The following is a 21914-nucleotide window of genomic DNA, read 5'->3' as shown; positions in this document are numbered from 1 at the left end:
GGCATACCACATACATCAGTTGACAAATCATATATAATTGCATACAATATTTGGCATTGTAGTAGACATTCTTAGCATTACAAGTATTGCATCTCTTACTGACCATTTATATTGAAATATTATTAACTATGAGACTTTTGATTTCTTGATAATGTGATCACTAGCACTATCAATTTGAATCTATTTGTCTTGAATTGGAGGAAAGAAATATTTCTTTTCTCCAATTAATTCAATTAGTAAGTAGTTGAATAATTAAGGTGATGAACTTGACAGCAAAAACTCAAGGTGAATCACATTCTTGTTTTTGCCTCCGTATTGAGTGGAAAGGAGTACCTATGCGTTTTCTGTGGGAGAGGGAGAAATATCTTTAGAACCTTTAGTTCTGAAATATTTAATGAAATTTAAATTTTAGTTTCCTTTACATAAAATAACAGATCTGTTTTTTTTTAAATTAATATTTATGTATTATATTAAAATTTAATAACAACTTAAGAATTACAAAAAATATATTTGTATTATTTGTAATTTGTTACATTAATTCAGTTAATTAAAAATTTTGATAGTTTCTTTTTTAACAGCTTTAGTAGCAACTCTGTTGGAAAATTTAAATGTTTGCATGTATTTATATTAATGGGAACATCTATTATGTTTTTTTTTAAGATATTAAAATTTTTTTTTTCTTCATTAAAATGTTAATCATAAATTTATGGTTTCTATAACTTCAAATTGTTTTGAATACAATATTGATATAATATGGGGACTATCTCTTGAACTAATTAACCTCTTATGAAATACTGTAACCTTTTTATTTTGCATATTTACATTAAATTGTGAGTTCACAAAATTCTCCAGGTTTATGAAGGAATTTATAAATGCTTTATCAAAGATTTTCCTACAGATGTTCTCTTAAATATTGGACTCTATCTGTTGCAAAGTGGTTTCAGTTCTGTTCTTAAAGTCCTTCACAGAAAAGTACAGCTCCTTCATATATGATTTCTTGTGTGGATATGATGTAAGGTTGGATAATGATGCAGTGGATATAGGGTTGTGGATCATTCAATAGATCAAAGTGTCCTGGACAATGTATGTCTGAAAAGTTTGCACCTGTTGACCATAGTGAGGAGGTGAACTACTTTGCTGAAAAATGTTCCTACTGCAGCAGTTAGAGAATAAGTACAACAACTCCAAGTCAAGATAAGTGTTTCCAGTCACTGTTGCCTCCCAGAAGGAAAAAAATGTGCTACAAATTGTCACACAGAAAACGTTCACTTTTGAATATACTGTGTTATTAAAGTGCTCTACCATGATACAAATAGGTTGTTTCCCAACGTTTGATATCCTGATGGTGTACCTTATCAGAGATTAAACATGTCTCATTACTAAAAATAGTTTTTAAAAATGTCACTTTTTTCCAGATAAGCCAGTAATAGCATCCACTGCAGACAAGGACACATTTTAATGATGATCTTGTTTGCAATGGATGGATTGTAGCAATTGCAATATATATTGCTCTGTTCAGCTCATGCAAAATTCTCTACACTATAGTCTGGAATAAGTTTAGATAAAGGCATACAGACAGATTTCTATGAACTCCTTTGGTAGGCTTGTCAAACTGTCTACAGTCTGTACAGCTACATTTGGAAGTCCTTACCCAAGCTGACATTGCATTATACAACTAGTCTTAGGAAATTGTTTGTTTGAACCATTCTGATTATTTTTGCATCTGGAAAGCATTACTAACATTTTATGCTGTGCTTTTGTCATTGACCCAGTTTTGTACAGATAAAAGCAGCATAAAGTACATTGATCTGAGAATGGTACCATTTTTTGAAATTACTTCCCATGACTGGATTGTAGAGGTATACATGAACATTTGAATGGTTTTTATCAAAAATTCTTTATCTTTGATAATGAATTATTAATATTATTGATTTCTTTTGAAAAGATATTGCAGATATCTATATAATAATGAACTTCTCTTAAATTTCTTTTAACAATCTTTTGACACATTAAAGTGTCACGATAGAAAAGCATAAAATATCACACTGGGCCAAGCAGTTTTTACTGGTCTAAGTACAATTTTCATTTCCACAGACTATGCTCTATTTCCATTACATTTATATGGCTAGTGTATTGCTCCAAAGTAACAGTACAGAATTTAATGTATAGTGTTTCATTTCTGCAACATAGCCTGGGTAACTTGCTGGGTGTATTGTATATTTGCAATGCATGTTATGAAAATAAACATATTTCATAATTCCTTAAAATGCAGTTATAGCTAAAGATTAAAAGGAAATACATAATTAAGATGTAAATTTGTATTAGGGATGCTATTGAATCCCATTAAAATATCTTCTAGTCTATTCATAATTTCTCTGAAATGACTTAACAAAAATTAATGAAAAACACTAGATAGATTTATTAATGATTTGAAATAATTTTGGCCTCATTGGTGGTTTTATTGTTAATAGTAAAATTTGGAAAATTATTAATAAAATTAATTTTTTTAGAAAATACTGAAAAGGAAAAGCTTGAAAGAATTTGAAACCTTAATTCTAAAATAACAGGCAAGTTAAATTTTACTGGTTATACCATCAAAACACTACTGAACTGATACATTATTAATTTTTCAAAATTATCTTTGTTTGTTTATTTAAATAATTCAAGTTCTTTGAATATGAAACATATGTTAATACTGCAATTTTATTTATATTTAAGAGAATTTGTAATATAAACATTTTAATATTACTCATATCTTGATTAAATTTGCTGGGTTTTAATTATAAATAAAATTTAAATTTGTTTATAATAATTTAATTTTTATCATATTTATAATTCTTTTTGAATTGTTTTACTGATTTTAGAAGTAATAACGAAGTAAATTCTGTGCAATATTTTACTATTAATAACTAACAAATATATGAGAGAAATTTAAAATTCAAAGAGTATATTCAACGAATTTCAAACTGAGTTTCAGTCTCATTCAAGGAATTTATACTTTGACATTTTCAGTAAAGAAGTTAGAAATCTTCAATCTGAAAGGACACTTTCAGATTGAAGATTTTATTAAAATTAAGAGCCGTTTCAACAATAAAACTCTAAGGACTATACTAGACACAATGGACAAAATTCAACTTAGGCCATAAACCACCAATAAACTTGTATATCATCTTAGAGTTCCACATATAACAAAGATTTATATTTATGACTTATTAAAAGAACAAAGGGCTAACTGATACATGACTGGCTAGTCTTGGAACTCTTTGGCCTACCTTGTACCAACCCCAAAACCAACCAAACTAAGAGCTGTTTGTTACACATTACATCATATTTTTCAAAATAATTAATATTTTTGCTATTACATTACATTATGTAAATATGAATTTCAGGACAATTGTCTGAAGAACAAACTTTTATTAAATTGACCTAACAGGAAATAATAACAAGTATATTAAAATGATATTGTTAAAGTTTAGCTTCATATTTTAACAATCTAAATTGTTTGGCATGCTTTATTATTCAAATCTGGTGCTTGAGTCTTGTACAAATGCATGAAGTATGTTTCATACTATTGCTCACTGAATAGTGGATTTGATATTGCATCTAATGCAGACATTTACAAGGAGAGCCTGTAGGCAATTGCACTTTGAGATTTACTCTTATTCTTTGCTTTTTATTTCTAATAATAAAAACATTTTACAAAATCTGTTTTTTTGCTTTATATTTTAATAGTTATGCTGAAGTAACTCCCTTCTGTTTATTAATGTCATGCTTGTGGTCCTTCTAGTTCTCCTTTAAGCCATATGCAGATGGATTATTTGGAAGACCATGTTTTTTTAACTGTGTATATTGCACTATTTTCATGAAGAAAATGATTAGGAACAAATCTGTTTAAAGAATATAATTTTAGTGGATCTATTTTGATTTAATTGATCTAAATCACACATGGTTAGGACCCAAGACAAAATTCTGCAGGTGCCCTTGATTTAATATTTTCTAATTAGAAACTTCATATTTCTTATTAACTAGATATATCAATAGATTAGAACATGTTTGGCATTAGAAATGCATTATTTTTTTCTTTTATATTCAAAATTTTCTTTATAAAAATTATTTTATTTTTGATTTTTATTAAGAAATTTAAAAATCTGAAAATTCATAGACTTCAGAGGGCTTTAGTTTAGTTTATTTTTCTAATCTAATCTAATTTTAAAGATGATGATATACTAGCCACTGTCTGTGATAACTTACTGAACTAATTACTACACTTTTAACAATGGAATTTTAGAAGAATACTAGCATTTTTGACCTGGTTATCTGATCATCCTCAGGCATCAAAGCCAAATGTCACTGTTCAATCATGTCAGACTTTATGAACAAGCGCTTTCCATTTTTTGTGATCCATTTCAGTTTTGCTTTGATAATTAATCCAGTATTCCATTTGGAAGTGGGCTTTTTTTATTGGACAATTCCTCTAATCATATGAGCATAATAATTCTTTCTAGTGAATTTGACTGTATGATGTGACCAAAATAAGTTTGTTTTAGTTTTGGATCTTAGTTTCCATTGATGTCCTGACATGATCCAGAAATTGTTTACTATTGCCATACAAGGTATGCATGATTGTGGAATATTGTAATTAGATAGAAAAACCATACTCTTTCAAATTTTTAAAATTAACTTCACAGCCTGTAAATAGTAGCAGGAAGACAGTAGTGTTGACTGTTCTGCATTTGGTACTGATAGATTGTTTTTCCAGATCATCTCTAATCTGATCATTGCAGTTTGCCTGAGTAGGATTCTGCATTTAATTTTAGACCAATATGCTCAGTTTGTTTGATTTTAGATCCTAGAAAATAGTTTTGTACAGATTCAGTTTCTTTATTTTTTATAATGGCTAGTAATGGTAATATTTATTATTTTGGTGTCTTTAATGGTTGTAGTCCTGTTATCTAAGTTCTAGCTTTGACTTTTTGGATAATAATTTTAAGTTTCTTGTTTTCTGCCAATAATGATGTTATCTACATATCTTGTTGATGACTAAACAGAGAACTCAGTTTTTTGGTATTAAATAAATATTTTTAATAAGTTTTCAATACTTTGAAATATCATTTTCAAATGATATTTTAATATCTAGAAAATTGACACACGTTTCACTTGAAATACTTCAATTTTGAGAAGCTATAAGTCACTCTAATAAATTTAAAAGAACTATAAAGAATAAAAAGAATAAAGAACTATTTTATTACATACTTCTGTAATTTGGTTTAAAACTTTTAAAAATTTGATTTTCTTTCTGCTCACTCTGCTCAAATTGTTTTAACTAGTATGGCTTAAGACAAAGGAGGAAACATTGTTAATTAACTTCCTCTTGGGTAATTTGAAACACTTAGTACCTTTTTATAAAGTTAGAATAGGAATATTGTAAAGAAACTGTAAAAAAATTGAACAAAACATTAGAATTTTAATCCTGAAAAACTCTTCAATTACAGATAATTTCCTAGTAAATTTTTACAGAATTATTTAAACCATATTAAGTAAAAACAATAGACTTTTTTCATTGGTTTCTCTACTATCAAGAGTGCCCAAATCAGGCAATCAAGTTTCAATGGATGAAGATATTTTGCTTTTTCAATTGATGCTGCACCTTCATCTACCATACTTTTTCCAACATTTGTGGAGATGCATTTTTTTTTTTTACTCTTATTATTGCTTCTAACTTTTCCACATCATAATTTGCAATATTTTCTGCTCCCTACTTTTTGTTTATATTTTCTCATAGTGGTCTGCAAAAAAATGAAACTTTATTTTGTATCTAAATTCAAATTAACTACAGAAATTGCCAATGACTTCCAATCAGGCAGATGGGCTGTCAGGAAGTCAGAAAATTTCCAGAGGTGCTGTAGTGCTAGTTTGACTGGTGCCTTCCTATTCATAGATGCTGGTGCTTGCCGATATATTCTTATGCTGCTTGAATAAATCCCATCTGCCCATGCTTTTAATAATATTTTGAGTCATTGTTTGAATTTAAATGTTTATGTATTTTCTCTTGTCATTTTGGATAGGATTAAACTAAACTAAAAATGATCAGATGTATAAAGAGTGATGATATTAGCCTGTCAAATTTCAATACTTTAGCAACAGTATGCTTAGATGTACAGAAAACATTTCGGTTTCTATATTTCAAAAGTAATTTTCAACAATATAAAAATGATTAAATACATAACTATAATTCTAAAATTTAAAAAAGAATTAAAAATAATGTTAAAAATTTAATAATTTAATTTTTAAGAAGTTGGACAGTGGAGGTTGTAAGTTTTTAATTTTTTTAAAAATTTTAGAATTATAGTTATACATTTTTAATCCATTTTTAAATAAGTAATGATCCCATTGTATAATTTAAGTTTGTATTTTAAATATAAAAATGATCCAAATTTCAACAATAATGTATTAATGAAGTCTCTTTTGCGTAAGCAGTAGTGACTTTACCCCATAAGTTGTGTTGAAAAACAGTGCTGCTACAAATGGGGGGAAAAATACATCTTGTCTCAAGTCACTTGAAATAACAGTAATTTTACTGAGATTTTAAAAAATAGTATTAGGATTTAAATTTCAAAATTTATTATTTAAAAATTTTCTTAATTGTATTTATTTTTTTAAAATAATTTTTACATTTGTACAAAACTTTTAAAAATTTGATTTTCTTTCTGCTCANATAGTATTATTACAAAGAATTTTTGGAACGAAAGTTAGACTAGATTGTTTGAAACACTGTCCATTTGTGATACAGATGTCATATAGTGTGTTATAAGATAGTACAAATATTTCAATGTATAAATCTATTTCTAGGTCCATATATGCTAGGAATAACTGTGTAGTAGTCAAAAATAAACTGAAATTTTGATGTTATCTAGAAATAGCTGTAATTGCAAGCACATACATGTTCAAACATTTTTTAGACATGTCAATACTTATTTGACATAGGTAGATGTCTATATTTGGATGGATTTGAACAGTAGTTATCAAATTTATTGATCTGCAAGCCAGTTAAACTGAATCGCAGATAAATTGTGGACCACATGTTCCTGTCCATTTCTTATACTACAAATATCATTATCTATAATGAGTGCCAAAATATTTTGTCTATCTAGTAGCCTAACATAAGAAATGGATGATAAATGTTGTTTTCTCTGTTTGCCTTATCTCTGTTTTTGGGAGCAACATTGCTATTCTTAGTATGGGAAAGTTGAAAAGTTTATTGAGCAAAAGATAAGATTTGTTAAGTGTAGATTGAATTTTGTCAAAATTAAAGTCTGAGATCATGGTCCATACTGGGAGATAATAATCTGATAGACTGAATATTGGTGAGAAAGAAAGAATATAGTTTTTCAAGTAGGAAATTGATTTGCAATTGTGCTTAAGCACCCTTCTCCTGATTGAGAAAGTTTCTTTAAGTAGATGCTGAAGTAGATGTGACTGTTAAAACTGAGTTTTAAATCAAAGATGATGCCTAAATCATTAAAAGTATCTAAATAGAAAAGTTGTTGGCCAGAAATGTAAAAGTTAGGAGAATGATTAAGCGAATAACACATAATAAAGGTTATTGGTAAATCGATCTTAAGAATATAATGTAATAATAAATTAATCAGGGAAGAGACATTGTGCTGTAAGGCAATAAAATAATTCTAATTTCAAAGTCATTAATGTAGACTAGCATTTTTAAAGAACAGTGGGAAAAAATATTGGTGAGATAAGTGCTAAATAAGAGTACTGAGATGCAAGCCTTGAGAAATTCCAACTAGAGGAGAAAATAGAGCAAATGAGAAATCATCCAGGTGCATAGTGTAAGTATGGATTAAGAAGTAATTATTGTAGTAAATCTGGGAAAATGTCAAAAGAGTCGTGTAAGATATTTAAGGTAGTGAGAATAACTGAATCAAAGGCTCGTGTGATATCAAAGTAAATGATGTAACAAGATTTTTTTAGATTCAAAGCAGTTAAGGATTTTATATTGGATTTGGATGAAGTGGAAACAGTAGATTTATGTTTAATGCCACAGTGTTGATTGTAATCCAAGTTAGATGTAATATGAAAATAATCATATAGGCACTGTTCATAAAGTTTCAATAAAGTGGAAGTGTGTGTAATTGAATGATTGTTGTTTTTTGAAATTGCTATTAAATGCAAATTTTGCACTGCCAAGGAATGGAACTTGTTACTAGAACAATTTTAGCTAATTTATCTGCTGTTTTTGAAAGAATTTATCAGCAGATAAATTTTTATCATTATGCTAGGGATTGCAATGGAGCTAAAGTTGGATATATTGTGCATTTTTAATGAGAATAAAGGTGAATTATAAGTAACCAGAGATAAAGTAAGGGATTTGTAATTGACTACTTCATGAAGTTGAAAGTATCTGCTTTTTAGGTTGTGATATATTTTGTAAATTTGTATTCCCACCCAAACAAATCATGAATCCAATGCCAATATCCATAAGCATGATCTTGGGGGAAAGAAGCTTATGTTTCTGCTGCATTGGTGTAAAAAACATCTGATGGTTGTCCTTGGAGTTGACTTTGCTATAAATAACATGTCAACAGATTGTTTGAATTACTTGAAAATGTATTTGAAGTGCTTGTACACACTATAAGCAATATGGGTGTTTTCAGATAATGCTGTTGATTGTGGCTAGTTACCAGAGTTCCTTTATTTCAAAAAAATCCTTTATTTTAGCAAAACTGTCCTTGTTCTGTATTGAAACAAGAAAGAACACAATTTATCCTTTTTATTTTTCAATGTCTGTTTTATGATGGCAATGGTGGATTTCCAGTCATACCTATCCTTTTATAGATATGTATATACCAGGGGGTGTTGTGTTGAATGTAAGTTAAAGTGCTATTCTGAGTGCTGATATGATTCTACCAAGTTTAATATATATGTTATTAAAATTAGTCCAGTTATAACAGACTTCAAAAATGTATAATTTTGAAGTTAAGTTGTTAATTGAATTATGTTCTTGCATGTGAAGCACTTGAATAACACATAGATGGCCTCATGGAGTGTAAATGCATGTGCTGTAATAGAAATATACAAACAAGAGATTTGTTTTTAATGTACCATGACCTTTACTGAATTATGACTTCCATTTAGATGTATAATTAATAATTAAAATATAATTTTTACTACATTTCTATACAGAGTTCCACTGAAAATCATTCTGCGTTCCATAAGTTGCCAATCCCTGGTATACTGTAGATTGATATGTAATCAATCTATATACTTTACTATAGAAAGCTATGATTTATCATTAAATAAATTTTAAATTCTAAATTTATAAATATTTGCAAGTTTTGGTTTAGTTTAAATAAATAATCAATATGAAAATTAAATGCTTCTACTTGATTTGTATTATGTCTTCAAATCTTTCAGCTCAAATTTCATCCACTTCTAATTAAGATAGAGGGCTGAAACTTTAAGGATACAAATCTGATGACAATGCATTTTAATGATGTTTCAGATTCCACCCCAAAACCCAATAAACATAATCAAATGTATAATTTAATCAGTAATATCAATTGGTCATGGATATTTTGATGTGTGTATATAAATATGTTGTAATGATTTGGCAGTTGAGCCATCTTCACCACATACAATACCTCATTCTGAAAAGCATGAATAAAAATACAGTTTAATTGGTAATCCTACTTGTAAATATTGTTTCAAATGCATCTGTTTAATTGCATTGTAGTGATGTAAAAGCGTTTTTTCTAAACTTTTTATATTAAAATTGTTTTTAAATCAAAATCTAAAAAATATAAACAGTGCATTTAATTATTAACTAAGAAATAGTTCAGTTTTACTTTTTTGGGGTGGGACTGGGTAGAGTAAAACTTGGAGAATGTTGGCATTAATCATTTTTAATTGTCCTTTTAATCCAGCCACAGAAATCTGGCAACCTATGTACAGCAGAATCAGTTCCAAGGACAGTACAATTTTCACTTCTGTCATGTGACAAAACAACTACCCAATGAAACTCACTCCTGCCTTATTGTCATTGTGGCTGAACTGAACTTCATATAACTGTTTATTATGACAGCTTTAAAATAATCCCCCACCCAAACAGAATACACTGTTGTTTATTTTTGATAGTTTTACAAAGTAATTCATTATATTTAAACAAAAAATTTTTTATTAAAAGTGCTACTAAATAAATTTTTCTTCAGTTTAATGGTTTATCTTAAATTATTAGTGTTTGACTTTTGACTTTTTTTTAGATATATATATAATTTAATTATATATAAAAAATTATTTTTATATATGTAAAAATAACTGTCTGTATTTGGTTTCTTCAATTAGTAGCAAGTGTGTGTGTCCCTCATTGTGGTGTTTTGACTGATTTGAAAGTGTTTTTTTAATTCTTTTATAAAGTGACCTGGTGGTAGAACCTATGTGATAAAAATCATTGAGATTCTTGTTTAATTGCTGAGTGTGAATTCCAGATTTAAAATGGAAATCCAGTTTGTCTGTATCACTATGAAGAATATTCATTACTGTAGGTACTCTTCTAATGCCCAAATTAATATTGCATTTTCTGGTGTAATTAGAAGCTAACATGGTCAAAACTGACTGGGGATTGCTAAAATCTTTTGACTATTTTTCTTGGCCAAGTAAACTACATCCTTTTGTTAAAATCTTGTAGTGGCAGCTTTTGACATTGCTTATAACATTAAGGGATTCTGAAAATAAATATGCTGCCCAGTTTTGCTTATTGTAATGAAAAAATTTATATACAGTAGAGCATCGATTATCCGACTCAATTGGGGACTGGGGTTGGTCGGATAACCGAAAAATATGAAAAAATACATTATTAATATAGTATATTATTATATCTCATGTAATTAGTATATCGCTATTAACCTACTTCGCATTGAATTTTCATCGATGTTAAGCCTAACAAAAATTTTTTAAAAATAATAATCGTCACTATTGTATCGTTAAAAATTAGAAAATTAAGCCTCGTTTAAATACTGGCTCTCTTTCATGGTTGAGCCATGTTGCCAGCTAAAACACATAAAAGTACTATTACAGTAGCCAAGACATAGCCAAATATTGTAGTGCCACATCACTAGCGGACATTTGAATTTGCCAACTAGAACGTGGTCGGTTAACCGATGTGACGGTTAATCAGGGGTCGGATAATCGATGCTCTACTGTATAATATGTTGACACCCAATAATTGCCCATTTTTTTTGAAACTTACTAAAATCATAAGTTTTTTTTTTAAACAGTTGATAAAATATCTAATGAAAGCAATAATTTATATTCTCCAGTATATGCTATGAGACATTTTATGATATGATAGAGAAATAAAGCTTCACATTTTAAATTCACTTAGATCATTAACAATACATTGTTTTTTCATTTTGTCATGTTCTAATTTATCCTAATATAGTTGAAAACATAAGATACTACCATATTTTACAGTATATAAGATGCAACATTTGTCCAAAAAAGGTTCAAAAATCATCCTGCATCTTATATGTGAAGTTTTAATCTCCCATAGACTAATGAATTTCCCAAACAGTCTTCAGTAGGCTATAGATCAGCAGTTACCAACTGGGGTTTGTAGACCATTGATGGTCCACAGACCCCAGTTGGTGATCCATGGAGAAATTTGGATGTTGATCCAACTCGAGGTTATGCAAAGTATTACAAAAGAAATGCAAAATGCTTGGTTGTTTTTTCCTTCACTCATTGGGAGTTTATTTGAATCTAAAATCAAACACAAAATGACTGTTTCTAATAAATAATAATGTCCAATAAATCAATAAATAATCAACAATAAATAATGCTGTGCATGTGATTGTTGTTCTTAGTGAAAAAGAGACAAGAACCCATACTTATTTCAAACAAGCAGCAACAAACTTCACGCTAATTTGTAATAATAATAATGAATAAATTCAGATAAATAGAATTGCAATTTGCAAGTGCACATAAATTAGTTAAATTCACTAAAATAATTTGTGGTATTAAAAAATTTTTTTAATCTTGTAATCATGTTTAAACTTCATGTGATATTTTGACAGAATGAATAAATTCTGATTTTATTAAAAATGTAATATTTAACTAATGAAATTACTTTGTGCTGTTATTGTAATATGATGTAATTTCTCTTTTATGGTATTTATTTAATAAAGCTTAGATTAGATTTTATTATTTAGAAATAGTTAATAATTTATGTAATAAAAAATGTTTTCTATAGATTGTAACTTAAATATAATTAATTGAAAAACTGTTTTAATTTTGAGTCTGATCCCTTTAAGATCAATTAGTTTTAGTGTTATATTAAATTAATATAATATAATCCTTTTTAAATATCAACTCCATAATTACTAACAGGACCAAAAATAGACTAAAATGGGATATAGAAGTCTGATGTTTAGTGATGATACATTTTAGTCTCAGATTTTTATCATTAGATCAATATTCCATTAAAAATGAATGTAAAATGAAATGAGCAAAGAGCTTTTTGAAAAATGACAAAATGTATATTTAGATTTTTTTACAATTTAAAAAAATAAGATGCATTGTATATTTGCTTAACATTGTGATTTTAAATTTTATTATTTTAAATATGAAAATAGTAATTTTTAATTATCATTTATTTTTTAGACATGGAAAACATTATTCACTTGGATGGTCAAAGCACTCAACCTGGTGGAAGTAGGAGAGATGGTACTAAAGAGGTGACACTTACAGATTGTAAATCCGATGAACATATAGAGAGACAAAGGCTCTCTAGAAACTCTAAGACAGATGAAAGTCCTCTTCCAGAGGCTGCCTTAGATTCAGCCCTTCCAAGTGACAGTGATCACAATTTTGATCATCATAGTTCTGAAGAGGAGTTAGAAGTTATAAACAGTGCAAGTGTTCACCAACAGAGGAACTGTCAATATCCAGAAAAGAGAAAGTGGTCTCAAGCAAATCGTTTAAGTCTTGGTGAGAACTCATGTTCATCTGATGATGAATTACGGGACCTTATGTGCATTTCAGCTCCTGTGGAGTTTCGATCGTCCCCACCAGCCAACGTCCATAAACCAAGTCATTCACAATCACCTCCACCAAAGGTATTCCATTCTTCGGCAGCAAATATCCCACCAATTGAACTGTGTTCGGTTTCACCGAGAAAAAGACATCGTCGGACACCAACTGCAACTAGTGGTGCAAATGTCCAACGGCCATGTTTGGACTTTGAAAAAATGCAGCAGGTGAGTAGTTTTTTTAATATTTATCATTTGAATTTAAATATATATTGAAGCAATTTTAATTAACAATTTAATTTTATAAATTTTTTTTCTAATGTCAAAACTGTTCTGCAATGTTGTGTTAATAATTAAAAAATTTACATAATATGCTGTCTGTTTCAATATAAGCAAGATTCTCTGTGGAGAACTTTTTACAATAAACTTCATTTTATAACATATTTTGTTTCAAAATTGTTTAATATTTCAGAAGTTTAAATGCTTTGCTTTTTATATATTGATGAATAATTATTGTTTGTGAACTGATTTCTGTGGATTTTTTTTAATGGAGCTTTGTTTAAATGTTGAATGCTTTTAGATATAGTAGTTTAGTTTATAGGTTTCTTTTTGGATTCTTTTTCTTCCAATACAATTATGTGTTATGCATTATTCTGAATTTCCAATGTTTAGGAATAAGTTGTTATAATAATAACTATGTAAGTGAGACATTCATTTTATAATTGCTCTTTGTAAATTTGATGATTTATTGTGTGAATAAAATCATGTTTATAGGAGAGAAACAATAAATGCATGAATATTTTTGTTCATTCTTAAATTAATGTTATACTATTTTCATGTGCCATTGGTTTTTCCATTCTATTTTAAATGAAATTAATCAGAAATAAAGTTTATTTGAATAACTTACTCTTAATGAATATTTTGTAACCAGAAGTTCTGAAGTATAGCTTGATTCAAGGTTAATTTGTAGGAACTTAATTTAGAAAATTTTTTAAATAAATTTTATTATGTTGCTTGGAATTTAGCACCTAGAATTTAAGTAAGAATTATTTGGGGAAATATCATTATTTGAACATTTTTAATGACTTATAGATTGTAGATTAATATTTTAAAATCATTGCTTTCTAATTTCAAAACATCATTAATCTAGTCTAAATTATTGAAGGAAAATATTTTTGAAGATTTCTAGTTTAGACATAGCTAATAATTAATTTCAATGAAAATCAGATTCAAAATAGTCCAATTAAGTTGATTTGTTTCTTTTATATTTATATATATAAATTGTAATTCATTATTCTGCTTATTAGCATTAGAAAAAATTCTGAATGTTGTTTTTTAATTATGAAAAATTGATTTTTAGTGTCTGAATTTAAATTACTACTTAAAAATAGTTTATTCTGCAGTTGAAATTTTATAAAGTAATAGTCTTAAGTACAACTACGATTATTACAGAAATGTTTTTTATGCTAATGAATAAAATATTCAGTTTAAGTAAATAACTATTGCTTTTAACTTTTAAAAATTAATTGAAATCATAACTTTAGTGACACTGCTGTTTTTCCTACTATACTATACTATTTATGAATAAAACAAGTAAAGAATAAAATGACTATAAATTTGTGATTTTTGAGATAAATTTTACAAGCCAGAATTTGGATTTCATATATCATCTCTAATTAAAAAGACGATTTTATCATTTATTACCTGACATCAAATAAAATTTGGTTAAATTTATGTTAATAGTTATTTGTCAATAACTATTAATATAAATTCTAAGCATTTCATAAATTGGAGTTTTGGGTGTTAAAACTTTCAATTTTTTATTATTATTATTGAAGATGAAAAAAAGTAAAATTACTTTAAATTATACATAAACAATAAAATGTACTTATCATTTTTAATCATGTATTTTAGTAACTATTTTCAGTTAAGGTCAAGGAATTGAATGTTTAGATTGGGCTTTATATAATAATGTTAATTTCATTTTTTAATTTGAAATGAGATTATGCATAAAAAATTTAATAATAGTTTGAGGAAAAAAGTTGTAATTATTTTAGAATTGAATTCAAATATGTTTTTGAATGTTTGGATATTTTTATATTTTATTATTATTACATATTTTGATGGGTATTTAGCAGATTCTTATTCTTAAAATCTAATTATTTATATGAAAATTCAGGATTAGATAAAATTGGATTGTCATTTATTAAATTTTTAATAAATTATGGAGAGGATTATATAAGAAATTGAATTAATGGTAAATAATAATTGATTCAAATAGGTAAATAAGCTAAAAGTTTTATTTCAAGTTGTCATCTTTTATTACAGTTAAACATTTTTTTGGGGGACTTTAGTTCTTACNAAGTTTGAAAAATATCAATTTTGTTATTTATTGACTTTTTTTCTTTTTAAGAAAATAATTTTATCCCTCTAGAAAATTGTCTATTCAACTACAATTTAAATATAAATCAATATGAAGCAATTATAATTGGAAGAATTTGCATATGGTTTCATTTTAAACTTTCTAGATTTGTTTTGAATTTGCCAAGGAATTTTTTAGTGTCAGTGTAGTATAGCAAGTTTTAGTCTAACTGAACATTTTCTTTAAATAAAACAGTTCATATTGAAAGATTTTTTTTTCAAAATGTAATTAAATTTTTAATAAATTATGGAGAGGATTATATAAGAAATTGAATTAATGGTAAATAATAATTGATTCAAATAGGTAAATAAGCTAAAAGTTTTATTTCAAGTTGTCATCTTTTATTACAGTTAAACATTTTTTTGGGGGACTTTAGTTCTTACTTGATGGAGATCAAAGTCTACAAAAATGTCTGCCTGTAATGAAAACAAACCTTCTTGAAATAGATCGAAAGTTTCATTTGTATAATCTAAGATGTTCTGCAAGTGATTGTGTAGTATTAGGTCTTTGTTCTGGGATATTATTTTTAAGGTTTTCTCTCAAAATTACAAACATAGGATTTTCAGAATTTACCTTATGTAATTGAAAGTTGATATGCAAGTCACAGCAAGTGTATCAGTGTTAGTTTTCATTACAGAAATCTATAAATTTGTACTGTTGCAGTGTTAATATTAATTTTAATAAAATTTAACACATTATTTTTTACTAATAATTTTTAATTTGTATGTTGGTTCATAAAATATGAATTACAAACTATTTCATAAATTAATTAAACTTCAAGATATAGAACTTGGTTCTTGGCAAATTAAATATCTAAATATTTAAAATTTCACAATAACTGGTGCATTTTGATTAATCAAAAGTGAAATATCCTTTATAAAAACTTCATAAACTTTTTTAAAGTAATTTGAATTGCAGTTAATACGGTTTGTATGTTAAAGAAATGATTAATGTGCATGTGATGTGTTTTTTAAGAAATTTGTTTTTAAGTATTTAGCAACAGGCTAGATATTACTGAAATGTCTTAAAACAGCTTAAATTATTTTAGACATTCTGAGAAGTGCTGGCTTACTTCCAACCAATGAATATATTATCTAATGTACTAAATGCTGAATTTTATAAAAAAATGATTAAGGTTACATTGATATAATTGTGATAGTCTTTATACATTAGATTGAATGTTGATTTTTATTTTTTTTCTATTTTTATTATAAATTTTTTTTGCATTTTTAAACATTTTTTATTTCTTAAATTAATATATATTTGATTATAAAAGTTTCATCAGTTTTCAAATTAATCTGGTATTTTCTTATACTTCATGTTAATTAGCAGCTGTTCAGATATTTGTTAAGTTAAAACTTTAATTGTATTTATTTATACTGTAAGTTTTTAGTTATATATGAAGTTGTTTGGAGAGAGATCTTATGCATATTTATGGATCATTGAAGTGTATTTTAGATTTTTGGCATGCATCCAGCTATTTTGGAAAGGAATACTTGTTGAGAATGTGTATAGAGTGAGTTGAATGTTAATTAAGTTTGGTAAAATCATGGCACATTCTACAAACATAAATTTTGAAAAAAGGATTTTGTGCATTTTATTTGGTGCATTATTTTTAATGATTTTGCTATTAAAGTTTTATTATATGCATGGAGAATATTGATGAATTGTCAATATTCTAATGCAGTTTGTATTTAGTTGATTGTTTGATATTTAACATAGGACATACAAATTGTGTTCATTAAGTTTTGTTTACTAAATGAATGCATGGAACAGATAGTAATAGGAAAATTTTATTGAAAATGATGGGACCAGACAGCATTTTTATGCGTGCATGTAGACGTGCTTGCTTGTATTTTTATTTTCATTTCATATTTTCATTAGCATGACTGTAATAATATCACATATTTTTCTTTTAAGAAAAAAAAATAATGCTGAGCATGATTGCATCTAAGGTCCCATTTAATATCTTGCTTTGCAATTTCCATTTTTACAGATTAGGGTGAGGCTTTTGTGAAGTTGACCATACCTCCTCTGTGTGGATGTAGCAGTTGTTTTGTTACCTCAACTTTGCCGCCAGGAGGACTTAAAGCTGGTGTCGTTGGAAATTATAAGAAGAGGCTTTTTTTCATTTTGTCGTCCAATGATCTCTGTGATGTAGACATTCCAGAGAAAAAGTGTACACATACAGCCGCTCAGATGCACAATGATAATCCTTCTGGATATCTTTTACTTCTAAATATGAGACAGCTGTGTTCATGTGTATCTGTAGTGGGTGAGTTCTTCACTGTCTTCTGTATCACATTAAATATGTTGAATGACAACTAGTGTTGTGTCTATGATCTTGATTTTTGACTTACAATTATATGTTTTGTACCACAAATGAATGGAAGGATCATGTGGTATTTCTCCTCATTAAGGAGGCATTAACACACATTCTGAATAATAAAGAAAAAATATGTACACATCTTTAGAAATGTATATATTCTTTAGTTCTGGATATTAAAATTTTGGTTGAGATATAAACAGTGTTTTTATTAATTGACTTGTTTTAAAAGTTTAAAGAATACATTGAAATTGAGAACCACTTAGTTATGTAAACACTACATATTTATCTACAGTATATCAAAATTTTTTTTATTAAAATAGTTTTTGATTATAATAATGTGTAAACTTTAAATTTAAAACAATTATATAGTTTATAAAATTTTAAAAAGAGTACACACACAATAAGATTGTAATTTTGCCATTTTGTTATAGCAACTGAATAGGTAATCAGTTTATTATCTACCAGAGTTGTGATTAGATTATAGTAGTACATGATGAACTGACAACGCATCTTTGTAAGGTAATTGCTACTGTAGAAACTTTTTGGATACAGCTGAAATAGAATGCTAATTGGGTCTTTGATCAGCATGAACACGAGTCCATTACTTATATAACCTGCTGTGAGATTCATTAACTATCTTTTGAAAAGAATAAACACACAGAATTAGAATTCATCTTGTTTATAATGTCTGTTTGATTTTTTTTATTCTTAATTTTTCTTCCCTTTTTAGTGCAACTTTGTATATTTTACATTTATTTGATTATTTTCCAGAACATTGCATAGTATTAAAAATATTGATTTAAGTTCTTTGATGTACAGGTAATAATTAAAATATTCCTAATTTTTATGATAGTTTATACATACTGTTGAAAAGATATTTATAATTATATGTATATAACGAAATGTTTACAAAATTAACTGTTCATTTTTTTGTAAAAATTAGTGACAACTAGTAAAGATTCAGTCAAGNTGATGTACAGGTAATAATTAAAATATTCCTAATTTTTATGATAGTTTATACATACTGTTGAAAAGATATTTATAATTATATGTATATAACGAAATGTTTACAAAATTAACTGTTCATTTTTTTGTAAAAATTAGTGACAACTAGTAAAGATTCAGTCAAGAACTAGAATCAAAATGAAAATTTTTGAGAACAGAAATATAAAAATTACTGCCTAGACACGAAAACCGCGTTAAGCATGTGAACTTCCAGTTACTTGGTATTGATTAAATCTCTCCGCTAATATTATTGTTTCTTCCTGGTTTTGTGTGTCAGACAACGAATCGAATGCGACAAGAATGCCTGTTAGTAGTACTAGAGAAAGTTATCTGGCCAAACAGGTTTTTGGTCCTTTTTTTTCCTCGTAATTTTTGCTTTATTCATTCAGTCTCCAGCTACAATTTTCTCTTCAAATGACTGAGAAAAATTCGTCTGCTGCAACTTATATAACAAATAATTTTTATTAAACACTGTAACACAGTTAGATGATGATAGTTAACCGCTGTAATACGAAACTAGTCTTTCGCCGTAATTATACAACCAGTTTTTCTTCCTTTCTACAGTACGCTATTTCTTACTGATTCGTCTTGGGGATTGTTTTAGTTGTGGTTGGTGATGGTCGGTTTGTGTTCTCATATTTCTTTTCTACCAAACATTTCCAGCTGAAGTCTATAATTATCAACTGTAACGTAATCCGAACCAACTGGACATAACGTCCTCCATTTATTAGTGGAATTTCACTCTATAAAATAATTAAGAGATATATCGATGGAAAATTATAAGAATAAACTTAGATTAAAAACTTTTTAATCGTAATATATGACGCTTTTGTTTATACATACATAACACTACTTTATAAATTATTAATTATGATTAGAAAAATTGTCGGAGTTGTGCGGGTGTACACGTACTTAGCAGGTGATATCAAATAGAACAATGAACTTTGCATTGTTGTTTAGATTTTTAACAAGTATTTAAGATTAAAACGCTATGCATATTAAAAGAAAACAATAATCGCTTATTAATATGTGAAAGCGTATTATTAAAACAAAGTTATTAGCTCAAAAAATAAAAAAAAATCAGTACATAGGAAGAGGCAAATGAGGAAAGAGGGGGCCAGATAGGAGAGGTTCACGAAGCCAACTTGATCTCGCTGGGGAGGTTTAAACTTCAAGGTCTCGCTATTCATGACTGAAAGAGCACGAAGATTTCAAAACCTCTTATTGACTGTAAATATTTGAGATAAAAGGATTGAAATTGCTGTTAAGCTATTGACTAAGCTATTTTCGATGTTTAAAAATTTCTTCCAAAGTAATTTTTACAAAATTTTATTTAAAATGTTTCGAAATTATTTATATTAAACTTATTGCGATATATTTTATAAAATTTTAAAAAGAGTACACACACAATAAGATTGTAATTTTGCCATTTTGTTATAGCAACTGAATAGGTAATCAGTTTATTATCTACCANTGTAAATATTTGAGATAAAAGGATTGAAATTGCTGTTAAGCTATTGACTAAGCTATTTTCGATGTTTAAAAATTTCTTCCAAAGTAATTTTTACAAAATTTTATTTAAAATGTTTCGAAATTATTTATATTAAACTTATTGCGATATATTTTATAAAATTATTTAGCGGCATTTATGATAGGACGTCGCAGATTTTCATTTCCACGTTATAATATTCAACGTAGTGTACATAAGATAGTTTTTTTTTCAATTCTGTTTATTTAAGATGATTTGTTTAAGTAGATCATTTTGATACTGGATATCAATTATAGTTAGCAGTACTTGCGATAATTACTTACTTCTATTCTACAGGTGATCTTTTCTCACACGCATCCAAATATTATGTAATCAATAGACCATTTAAACATTTGGAATATAGTATTATATTCTATTTATGGAATTATTATTATAAAAGTAATTTATTCGTAGTTTTTGTTGTTCCTATTTAGAAGGATTCGTTTAAGTTCTTTTTAATATTCAGTACATGGTTGCACATAAACTGAGAGAACCCAACTGTACCTTCGCGTGTTTAAATGCTGGTAAGGCAAGTTTTCCTGACAAACACCGTTGTTTGTCCAAACCAATTGTTTCCTGAGTTTGTGCCGCATAACCAGTCTACGGTACAAAGTATATATATATATACGGTATATATTTTTTCGTTTATAGATGGTTCCAACGATTATTGCGTGTGTTATGTCCATTTCTCCATTATAGTTAAAAAAAACTGAGAGATTTTTAATTTTTTTGTCGATTTTTATTGTAGAACTTCTTAAGTTGATTTCCCATTTTCGTAATGGAAATATTTTGGTAACAATTCGGAAACTGTATTTTATAGAATAAAAATATAGGGGAGAAATCCTTAATTCGATTTTCATTTTTTTTTTCTGTATTGAAATATTTTAAATTTCAAGAGATTTAGTTGAAAAGGACGCTAAAATGTCAATACTATTGCTATAGTTTTGATTTTTTTTTAGGAAATTTTATTAGCTGTATATATATACAATTTTATATAATGACTCGTTTAAGTAGTTTTCTCGAAAGATGCTATAATGGACCTATTTGGGTCATGGTTAAAATAAGACAAGTTCTGCAAAAAAGTATCAGGTTAAGGTCTGTAAAAACATCACGCCAAATAGATGATATATCAGTTACAGGGGTCGTAAAAATGTAAAATCGGTTGACATTTGAAAAATAAAGATTACATAACTCTAGAGGCAAGACCTTTTATTGGGCCTCACTAGTGAACACACGGCGAAAGATAAATTTTAAAATTAACTTAAGACTTAATTATTTTGACACTATTATCAAATAAGAAACAAAATATATAGATTTAAAAATGTATTAAATTCAGTTAATATTCGTCTCTTCAGTGAATCGAAATAATTTTTTTGGTACTTTTTGAGCACCAAATGTTACGAATATCACGAAAAGATAATATTCAGAGTAAAAAAAAAAAAAAACAGTTCTTTATTCTAGTGTCACATAGATATAAAAACGGGTTAACAAGCTCCAGCTGCAGATAACATTCAGTATAAGCTATCACGACCATAGAAAGTAATACAACAAAATATTGTATATACTGTACTTAACTGTAAAACCGTTCAG

General features: G+C 27.4%; 1 protein-coding gene across 2 annotated transcripts in view; it reads left to right on the top strand.

Moving 5' to 3' along the window:
• The first annotated feature begins 763 nt into the window (after positions 1-763).
• The window catches only part of LOC111618975, a 147063-nt gene continuing 125912 nt past the window's right edge, over positions 764-21914 (top strand). Inside the window, exons 1-3 of one of the 2 annotated variants that reach the window (XM_023360602.1) lie at positions 2437-2567; positions 12673-13268; positions 17459-18525. In XM_023360602.1, the coding sequence (XP_023216370.1) occupies positions 12675-13268; positions 17459-17479 (615 nt within the window). In that variant the 5' untranslated portion in view covers positions 2437-2567; positions 12673-12674 and the 3' untranslated portion in view covers positions 17480-18525. Of the gene's footprint in view, positions 2568-12672; positions 13269-17458; positions 18526-21914 lie in introns of those variants that run through there. The other variant, XM_023360601.1, reaches the window with a different exon arrangement.

This window comes from Centruroides sculpturatus, unplaced genomic scaffold, assembly GCF_000671375.1.
Source record: "Centruroides sculpturatus isolate CEXI.00-Female unplaced genomic scaffold, Cexi_2.0 scaffold241, whole genome shotgun sequence".
NCBI classification, from domain to species: Eukaryota; Metazoa; Arthropoda; class Arachnida; order Scorpiones; family Buthidae; genus Centruroides; species Centruroides sculpturatus.
This window is presented reverse-complemented; position numbering and strand designations above follow the sequence as displayed.